Here is a 10,599-nt window from a genome sequence, read left to right as displayed (position 1 = left end):
CCACCTTCTTGGGGTGCCCCTCCTCTCCTGAGTCCACCTTCTTGGGGTGCCCCTCCTCTCCTGAGTCCACCTTCTTGGGGCTTGCACCAGCATTTCAAGCACAGCAGCACCGTCAAGGAAAGGTGATAGAGACTTCACGGCAGGAAAAGCACTGGACACTGTGAGGTCTGATGATCATGATCATCTTCATTATTGCAGAAGTAGTACGAGGTCATTGTAGGAACTTGAAAAAATGCAGGAAGTTAACAAGTCGATACTGGGTAGTGGTTCAGCTCATCTCTTATGCACAGACTTAATTTTTTATTAAAAAAATGGTATCATACCTGTGTATGGCATTATTCCAGCTTTTAAAAAATGTTTGCTGTTAAGATATATTGAGAATACCTTTTCACATAAAACATCTAATTGTACAGTTTTAGGTCTTAATGAAATATACATTATAATGATATGAAAATTGCCCATTGCACATCTAGTTAGGACTAATGACATGGTAAGAAGCCCTCCTGGTGCTACGGTTAAGCACTCATCAGCTAACTGAAAAGTCAGCAATGGGAACCCACCAGCCGCTCTGTGCGAGAGACCTGGCAATCTGTTCCCACAAAGATGACAGCCTTGGAAACCCTATGGGGCTGTTCTACTCTGTCCTGTAGGGTCACTGTGAGTCGGAATCGACTCGACAGTACACAACAGCGACAATGGCATGATACTTTAACATTTTTGTCCTAAACTCCACTCTCACGTCAAAAGGTTAAGTGCCCAAAACGAGAAAGATGAGGAACAGAAAACTGCGTGTTACCTGGAGGCGTGTGACTTGACCCAGGGAGCCGTAGCTGAAGAAGAGGAGCTATTCCACAGGATTCAGGGGCTGCTGGCCCTTCAAGACGTAAGTGTGTGCTGCTCACGTGTCTGCACCTCTGGTCATTGCCATCGGCATGTAAATGCGCACTCCTGTATCTTGTCTAGGAGCCCTTGGTTAAGTGCTCCTTGGTTTAGTGCTTGGCTGCTAACTGAAAGGTCAGTGGTTTAAACTCACCTGCTGTTCCACGGGAGAAAGATGTGGCAATCTGCTCCTATAAAGATCACAGCCCAGGAAACCTGATGGGGAAGTTCTACTCTGTTCTATAGGGTCACTATGAGTTGGAGTTGACTTGACACATGACACCACTACCACTAACAACATGTCCTATAAACACATATGTGTCATATCATATCTCTGCACCTCTTTGGTCATTTCCATCAGCATATAAACGCACACTCCTATATCGTATCTTAAAAACAAGCCAGTCAGCTCCCACTGCTGGCTGAGATCCGGCAACATCCAAAGCAACCAAAGCTGGACAGAATATACAAAACACAGACTTTCCAAGCACCGGATATCAGACAGTGATGGATAGTGGCTCCTGAGAGCAGGGAGCCCCACACATGCTCAAGCTCACTGCAGCCCTGGGGAGGGAAGCCCTGGGTCCTGATGACCACCGACTTGAGGAGATGTAGCCAAGAACCCAGGGGGAACAGACAGCTGGAGCTGGCAGGAGAACGTGAGAAAGGAAAGTCCAGATGGCCTTACTGGTAAATTCTACCAAACATTTAAGAAAGAAATAATACCAATTCTAGGCAAACTCTTCTAGAAAATTGAAAAGGAGGGCATACATCCCAACTCTTTTAGGAGGTTAGCATTACCCTAATAACGAAAGAAGATGACATTACCAAGACCCTCCCAAAAACAAAAAGCTACGGACAGGTATCTTTCATGAATATAGATGCAAAAATTCTAAACAAAAATTTAGCAAATTAAATCCAACAATATATAAAATGGATAATACATCATGACCAAGTTGGGTTTATCTCAGTAATAGTTTAACACTCAATCAATTTAGCTCTCCATATTTTGAAAAAAATAAAACCTACATGATCATCTCAGTAGATGCAGGAAAAACATTTGACAAAATCCAACATCCATTCCTGATTTGAAAAAAACTCTTAGCAAACTCATCGTAGAAGGGATCTTCCTCAAAATAAGGGGCATCTATGAAGAAACTAGAGCTAGCATCATACCTAATGGTGACAAACTGAATGATTTCCCCCTTAGATCAGGAATAAGACAAGGATGTGCCTTGTCACCACTTCTATTCATCATTGTACTGGAGGTTTTAGCCAATGCATTAAGACAAAAAAAGAAATTAAAAGCATCCAAATTGGAAAGGAAGAAGTAAAACTGCCTTTGTTCTCAGACAACATCATCATCTGTATAGAGAATCCTATGGAATCTACCAAAAACATAAACACTACTAATACTAATAAGTGAGTTTAATAAGGTTGCAGGACACAAGAACAATATGGACTGCCAAAAAATGAATATATCTGTTTTGGAAGAAGTACAGTCAGAATGCTCCTTAGAAGCAAGTACAGCGAGACTACGTCTCACACACTTTGGACATATTATCAGGAGGGATCAGTCCTTGGAGAAGGACATCATGCTTGGTAAAATAGAGGGTCAGCGAAAAGGGGGAAGACCCTCAACAAGATGGATTGACACAATGGCTGCAACAATGAGCTCGAGCATGGCAGTGATTGTGAAGATGGTGCAGGACCAGGCAGTGTTTCATTCTTTTGTACATAGGGTCGCTAGGAGTCAGAACCGACTCGGCAGCACCTAACAACTACAGGAATAAGCAATCAAATACTGAAATGTAAAAAAAATACCATTTACAATAGCATAAAAAATATGAAATTTGACAAAAGATGTGAAAACTTGTACTCTGAGAACTATAAAACATTGCAGAGAGAAATTAAAGATGTCCTAAATAAATGGAGAGGTATACCATGTTCATGATCAGAAGACTTACTATTGTTAATATGTCAATTCACCCTAAATTATCTATAGATTCAATACAGTCTTATGAAGATCACAGCAGACTTTTTTTATAGAAATTGACAAAATGATTTTAAAATTCATATGGAAATGCAGAGGACCTAGAATAACCAAGACGACTTTGAAAAAAAAGGAACAAAGTTGGAGGTCTAGTACTACTTGATTTTAAGACTTATTATAAAACTACAGTAATCATGAAAGTCTGGTATTAGTGTAAAAGTAGATAAACATCAATGGAACAGAATAGAGAATCCAGAAATAGACAAACACATGCGGACAGCTGGTTTTCAACAAAGGTGTAAAGACAATTCAGTGAAGAAAGGATAGTCCTTTAAACAAATGGTGCCATAACAATTGGAAATCTGTATGTGAAAAACTTAACTTTTACTCAAAGTGGATCATAGACCTAAATTTAAGGGCTAAAAGTATAAAAATTTTAGAAGAAAACATTGGAAAATACCTCTGCGACCTGGTGTTTGCAAATTTTTCTTTGCTGTTACACCCAGAGCATGATCCATTAAAAAGCAAATTGATAAATTGGACTTTTGCTCTTTCAAATGACACGGTTAGGAAAATAAAAAGACAAGCCACAGACTGGGAGAAAACATTAAAAAATCATATATCTGATAGAGGACTTGTATCCAGAATATGTAAAGAACCTTCAAAACTTAAGAAAACAAACAACCCAATGAAAATGGGCAAAATATTTGACAGACATTTCTCCAGAGAAACTATATGGATGGTAAATACGCTTGTGAAAAGCTGATGGACATCACCAGTCATTAGGGAAATACAAATAATAACCCTAATGAGAAATCACCGCACACTGGTTAAAATAGTTCCGATTAAAAGACTGAGCACACCAAGTGGTGGTGAGGATGTGGAGGAACTGAAGCTCTCGTTCCCTGCTGGTGGGAATGTAAAATGGTGCCACCACTTTGGAAAACAGTTTGGCAGTTTCTTAAAAAGTTAAACATACACCTGCCCTACGACCCAGTCGTTCCACTCCTGGGTATTTACCGAAGAGAAATAAAAAAACATGTCCACACCAAGTCTCGTACATGATTGTTCATAGAAGATTTATTGGCAAAGCAAAAAACTGGAGACAGCAAGTGGGGAGCGGATAAACAGACGGGAATCCTATTCAGCAGGAAAAAGAAATGAGGGGTCGGCACACACAGCACCTGAGTGAACTAAACCAGACCCCGGCCACACAGTCGTTGTCTAGGGAGGGTGGTAGGTGCTGGCAGAGGGAGGAGGGAGGGATTACAAAGGGACATGAGAAAATTTGGGGGTGATGGACATGGTCATTATCCTAATTGTGATGGTTTTATGGGTGTATACAAGTGTCAGAACTTACTGCATTTTATGTTCAGTACATGGATTCATTGTGTGTCCATTGTACCTCAGTGAAGCTGCTTTAAAACGCAGCTTCTGGTCGGGCCGCTTCCTCCCACTTTGACCTCAAGCCTGGCCATTTCAGCTGCAGAAGGTGAACACTCCCCTGATGAGGAAGCTTGCTCACCTCAAGCTCAGCCTTGCAGAAGTGTCTCTGGACATGCTTCAGCTCATCTGGGAGGAGACCCTGGAGCAGCATTTCGAGCAAGGGTCGATGGATAAACTGCTGGAAGAGTACCTGCAGAACGCCAGCGACTACACGTCTGTCGGCCTGGTAATTCCCAGCCCCATCCTCGTCTCAGATGGTCGATGAGAGGCCTAAACGGCCAGAGCTGCACAATCCTGACACGGGCTCAGGGGAAGTTCTCCTTCCAAGGAGGGCGTTATCGGGACCGTCCCTGAGTCCCCATCACTGGGCGCTGGCAGTGAGAGGGTTAACCCTGGGAGTGCGAGGAGCCCGCAGTTCACTGAGCGTCCCTGGAGGCCCACGACCACAGGTGTCTCCCTGGAGGCCCACGACCACAGGTGTCTCCCTCCCACCAGCTGCTAGCAGCCTGTGGGCTTCCAGGCTTGCTGAGAAAGGCATTCTCAAACAGAAGAATTTATTGTTGAACATGGAAAGTTTATGACCTCTGTCTGTCTTTCTAGCTGATCATTGGAGGGGACTTAATTGGCTAATAAAATGCAGGTCTTATTGGGAGATGTTTCCTGTGAGACATTTATAGCTTTCCTTCCCGAGTCACCAGCTCGGGAGCAGATGAAAGAACTTGTAACACTGCATTACAATTTGTTAAAAAAGACAAAGTTGAATTTGAAAAATACCATTTGTTTTGAAGGAAACATATTCTTCCATTTTAGGCACTTTCTTAGATTTCGCGAAGTATGAATCAGATTAACATCACATAAATTTAAATTGACCAAAAATAGTCCTGAAATTGAACTTGATAACTCGTGTGTTTGTCAGTGAATGAATTTGGTCAAATTTGCCTGAAGCTTAAGTGAGCTATCCAGTACCCAAACCCTGGAGACACCCCCCGGGGGCAGGTCCCTACAGAGCAGGGGGCATTTCTTGGAGGCCCTGGAGACCCCACCCCGGAGGCAGGTCCCCGCAGAGCAGGGGGCAGTTTCTTGGAGGTGTGGCCTCACGACTCCTGGGTGGTGCTCAAGGGTTGCTGACCGCGTTCCCTGGGGGTGAGGTGCCTTGTCCGTCACGGTGGTGATGGGGGCTTGGTTTGTGTTCCTGAAGAAATGGTTCACGCTGAAGCGGACTCTGGCCCACATCACGCTGGCCCAGCTGAGCAGCCTGCAGCCGCTGTGCACCAGCTGTGCCGAGATCCGTGCCCGCATGCTGGGCCTGGCCGGGAGGGCCCTGCACCTGCTGGCTGTGAACATGAGCCCCTTGCGCCCAGCCTTCTGTTGGGATGAGAGCCTCCTGGTACGTGCCCTGCCCGGCTCAGTCTGGGCCTCGGACCTGACCCCAGTGGGGAGGCACCGCGACATGAGGGTGTGTCCTGGTGGGGTGCTGGCTGTTCACAAGGAAGCACATGCATTTAGAACACACCTCACCTCCAGACTGAGGACTGGGGTGTGGAGATGCGTCATGTAAATGTCCCCACCCGAGAACGGGGTGGCCTGAGGGAGGGCGAGGAAGCTGAGACGCAGTCGGGAGAGCAGTGCGGGGACCCAGGTCTCTGGAGACAGGCCTGTGGGGGCATATGGAAGAAGAGGGGGCTGCACACGGGGGTCGAAGGATAGGGCAGGGACACCCGTGCCAAGTCCCAGCCCCCAACAGTCGTGTCTCCTGACACCGCTGTCCTCACCTGGGTTCCTGTTCTGGGTGCTCATGGGGTCCCTGGCCTGGAGCAGGGCTGGGCTTTGGGGTGATTCTGATGGGCGGCAGGGTGGGAGGAGCCAGCGACCCCAAGAGCCCAGTGAAGCCGAACCAGAAGCCTCAAGGCCACGGCCCGCTCACCCCAGCAGAGCACCCTCAGGAGCCGAGCCCCCAGCTGGGACCCCCAGGGGCAGTGCCTTCCTGCAGTGGTGCAGACCCCAAGGGACTGCAGCCATCCGTCAGCCACGGTGTCAGCAGGTCAGAGCTGCACGGTGTAGTCCAGGGGCTCAGCTGAGGGCTTCCCCCTACACAGCACTGAGCGCTTCGGGCTCCCAAGCTCCAGGCAGTGGGACCTGAGCCCCAGCCGGCAGTGTGCATGGACTGCGGAGGGCCAGGCAGAAGGCTGCTCTCTGGGTGGTTAGAATAAAGTCAGGGCTCCACCTGAAAGGCAGGATGGGGGTGCTTCTCACCTGGACAGGGAGTGGGAAGCGGCCGGATGAGGGGAGGCCTGGGCGCCCCTGCCCGGGGGTGCAGGCTGGTGACGGCAGAGAGAGCGGTCGCCATACCTGAGGCGGGCGCTGGGCCAAGGGAGCAGCTGGGGGCTGGTTGGAGCCCATGTGCAGGGAAGAACCCAGCTGGACCCGGGAATGCAGTGATGCCCGGGCCCAGGGCAGCAGCACCTCCTCGCAGCGTTGTTCTCATGCCGGGGCCCCAGAGGATTAGACCAGACTGGGGGTGGCCCAGGAGACCCCACAGCATGAGAAGCAGGGTCACAGCCTCAGCACACGCACCCCAAAGAGACGGCATGGCCGCGGCCCCTCCCCGGTTCTCTAGGTGGAGGCCAAGCTGAGCAGCCTCAGGTCTCCGGAGGTGGAGGGAGAGGAGGGGGACGGCGTGGAGTCCAGCCGGGACCTGCCGGCCTCCAGAGCACAGCCTGAGGGGCACAGCAAGAAAGGCGCCGACCTGAAGGTACCCGCCCCCACCCTGGTCTGCGGGAGCCCGAGGCCGCGGAGTCTGACACCCCCGCCCCCATCCTGGCCCCGCAGAGGAAGATGGCAGTGGCACAGCGGTACCTGGCCCAGGCATCCGAGGTTCTGCTACAGGGCCTGCAGGCGGCACTGGGCGCCGGGATCCTGGAAGTGGCGGCGGCAGCCAGCCTGGAGATGGTGGAGTGCGTGGGCACCCTGGACCCCACCACCACCCTCCAGTTCTTGGCGCTGTCTCAGGTACCTTCCCAGTGCACCTGGCCGGGTGGAGGGGCCCCAGAGCCCCAGAGACCCCTACCCAGGGAGCAGTAGGGACTGGTTGGGTCTGGAGCCATGTCCCCTGAGGAAGGGGAGTGTGGTGGTGCCTTTGAGATGCTCGGAGTCTCAGCCTCGTGTCCCTGAGCCCTGCCCCACTATTGGGGTCTTGCTGTCATCCCACAAGCAGCGCAAGCCTGCCAAACCTGTGTCCTTGCGTCCCTGTATCCTGAGCCCCCAGTGTGCGGGGGCACCGGGCTCTGCAGCCCCCCTGGGCCCAGGTGAACAACACACATGGACACCTTCACGGTCTCTTTCAGAGCTGCACAGCCTCAGAGATGATGCAGGGTGTCCTGCTGGCCGCCACGGCCGACACCGGTAGCTCTCAGCTCGCTGCCCTGCTGCAGCTGCAGCATTGGCTGAAGCGCCAGGGCAGGACGGCCACCAGCCTGTTTGCCAGCGTGGAGCAGAGGCTGGCCACCACCTCCAAGGTGAAGGGCCCCAGGAAGGAATAGATAACCCAGGAAGCAAGGGACGCATGGGCTTCCTTGTGCTTACTTACTAATCTGTAGTGCACAGTTTCAACGATGTGGTGGAACCCATGCGAAGGTGTGCACTACAGATGAGTAAGTAAACGCAAGTAAGCCCGTGTGTACCTTGCTAACTGGTTAATGTGCCCCTGGCCGCCGGGGATGGCGCACGCCTGCCCCCTAGAGCCTGCAGATGCACCCACTTTCTTTCCAGTTTCAGTCCCCATGAAGGAGCTTGTAAAGCCACCTGGCTCGCATTCCCCAGCCGGGGGGCTCCGGTGGTCATATCACCCCTCAAGGCTTCGGTTTCCTGGGGACAGGGATGGGACAGCCCACCTCGTGGGGCTGTAGGGCACGTCAGTTAGCAGTCATACACACCCAGGGCCTGACACCGAAGACTACTTGTGTGTGCATGTGCCCGTGTGCATGTGTCTGCAAGTGTGCACGTGTGTGCATGTGTGTACATGTATTTGCACGTGTGCAGGAGCACATGTGTGCATCTGTGTCTGCATGTGCACACAGACCTGTGTCTATGCATGTGCGTCCATGTGTACACTGGGTCTACGTGTGTGCATGTGTCTGTATGCATGTCTTCATGTACGTGTGTGGCTGTATGCACGTGTCTGTACCTGCATGTTTTGTCTGCATGTGTGGTGTGGAGGAGACAGCGGGGAGAGGACAGAGCGGAAGACCGTGCCAGCAGAGGCGGGACTGGAGCATGTTCAACGTTTATTCTGGTTTTGGTTCACATGTCACGCGTGCTTTGTTGTCACCAGACCAGTTTCCTGACATTAACAGCTGGAGAGTCAGTGACTCACGTGTACCTGCTGCCCCCTTGTGGCAGCTGCAAGTCCTGCAAGGGCTCCCAGCCGGGGTCCGCGCATCTACAGCCCCCGCCCCCACCCCAGGGTCAAGGCCTGCAGTCCTGCCCATTGAAACCTAGAGCTGTGCCCACATCTCATGCAAAGCTGTGAAAACAGCACGGCGCTTTGTTCCTGCATCCTAAGATGGTTGACTGTATCACATCTGTGACAAGGCAGGCTTGGCAGAATCTCCAGGTCACTGAACAACACTTCAATCTCCTGAGTGAAGTTCCTCCCATGTTCCGGGTCCTCTTCCTGCACCATTCACGAGACAGGTAAGCCTCTTGTGTCCCCCCTTCTCCTCTGCACAGGAGCAGTGGGGAGCTGTCCTGGGGAGTGAAAGGCACGTAGTGGGTGTCGAGTCCCGCCAGGGGCCCTGGCAGTGAACGCTAGGTGGGCAGGCATAGCTCCAATCTGAGGTGGGGGGTGGGGGCCGAATTCCTCCCTGTCCCCCAGGCCTCCCACTGACTATATGAGGCCCCAGTGGGCTGAGGGGTTGGGGGCGTCGTGCCCAGCCTCCTTGTCTCCAGCACAAGATCCCTGAGGGTCACGCTACTGTCGGGCAGGGAGAGGGAGAGCTCCCTTTGCCTCCCTCTCGCCGTGGAGAGGATGTCCATCTGGGCTGGCTGTGGTGGTGGAGCCGTGACAGCAGCTGAGAACACGCTGGTGCCTGTGCTGACTTACTCTGTGGCCTGGCCGAGTGTCCCGGGAGCCCGAGCTCCTGCGATACTGCTGTCATTGCCGTGGTGACAGGACCAGCAGCGCCTCGGGGGTCCTGGTGCTCCCCAAGGTCCCATACACACGCTCTGAGGTGCTGCCCCCTGGGGCATGCCCATGAAGTGCCCGTGATCGGCCGGCTCCTCCCTCAGGTCCCGTCTGTATGGCGCTGTATACGAGAGGCCCAAGCTTATTCCCACACCGAAAGGAAAGCAGCTCCCCACAGGGGGTGAGTCCCTGCTCCGGACGAGGGTCAGCGAGCCTGCGAATGGGTGTCCCCAAGCTCCTGGGCAGCAGGGCACCAAGAAGGATGTCCTGCCCTCCAAGGGTCGTGGGACAGACCCACGCTGGGAGCAGCTGGACCGGGTCCCACCAGGACGCCACAGCAGAGACAGCAGACGAGGACGGGGCTGTGGGCGGTTCCCTGGGGTCACACAGCAGGCTCTTCCCACCCACTGGGCTGCACTGGCCTTTCTTACTCTTGTGGCCAGAACCAGGGACCTCTGTCTCCTGGCACCGTCTCAGGGTGGGAGCTGGCAGCCCCCACCCCCAGCGCTGTATCTTGGAGATGCCACTGTCCTGGATACTGCCTCCTGTAAGCAGCAAGCGTGCCGAGGGCCCTTCTCACTGGAAGGGGACCACCAGACCCCTGCTTCTCCCCCAAGCTCTCCCCAGCCCCCTCCCTGGTTGAGTCTCTGCACTTGCTCAAATGTGCCAGCTCATGTAAGACCATGTCCACTCGGGCCTGAGCCACCAACGCACCCGGCCAGCACGTTCCCTGTGAGCCCGTGGACCCTGAACATGTCTCCCCACCACTGTGGAGGACCCCAAGATGTGGAGCTGAGACCCAAGTTCTCCCAGCCACCCAGGCCCAGGGGGCCGAGGCCAGCGGGGTTTGGCCCTGCCTTTGCCTTTGGATGCCACTCTAATGGAGCAGGCAGCCACCCTTCCCCTCAAAACACGGGCCTCACAGTGTCCAATCCTCTTCACAAAGACCTCACAGCGTCCACTCCCCTCACACATGGACCTCACAGAGTCCACTCCCTCACACACAGACCTCACAGCGTCCAGCCCCTCACACACAGACTTCACAGTGTCCACTCCCTCACACACAGACCTCACAGGGTCCACCCCCTCACACACAGAC

At 52.6% G+C, this 10,599-nt stretch overlaps 1 protein-coding gene across 1 annotated transcript in view; it reads left to right on the top strand.

The window, feature by feature from the left end:
• The window catches only part of CFAP46 (cilia and flagella associated protein 46), a 115,371-nt gene that overhangs the window by 75,923 nt on the left and 28,849 nt on the right, over positions 1 to 10,599 (top strand). Inside the window, exons 39-46 of the mRNA XM_004374988.1 lie at positions 748 to 883; positions 4,356 to 4,544; positions 5,517 to 5,705; positions 6,936 to 7,070; positions 7,148 to 7,327; positions 7,663 to 7,833; positions 8,913 to 9,010; positions 9,605 to 9,681. Of these exons, the coding sequence (XP_004375045.1) occupies positions 748 to 883; positions 4,356 to 4,544; positions 5,517 to 5,705; positions 6,936 to 7,070; positions 7,148 to 7,327; positions 7,663 to 7,833; positions 8,913 to 9,010; positions 9,605 to 9,681 (1,175 nt within the window). The remainder of the gene's footprint in view (positions 1 to 747; positions 884 to 4,355; positions 4,545 to 5,516; positions 5,706 to 6,935; positions 7,071 to 7,147; positions 7,328 to 7,662; positions 7,834 to 8,912; positions 9,011 to 9,604; positions 9,682 to 10,599) is intronic.

Source organism: Trichechus manatus, unplaced genomic scaffold (assembly GCF_000243295.1).
Source record: "Trichechus manatus latirostris isolate Lorelei unplaced genomic scaffold, TriManLat1.0 scaffold00031, whole genome shotgun sequence".
Taxonomy (NCBI): domain Eukaryota; kingdom Metazoa; phylum Chordata; class Mammalia; order Sirenia; family Trichechidae; genus Trichechus; species Trichechus manatus.
This window is presented reverse-complemented; position numbering and strand designations above follow the sequence as displayed.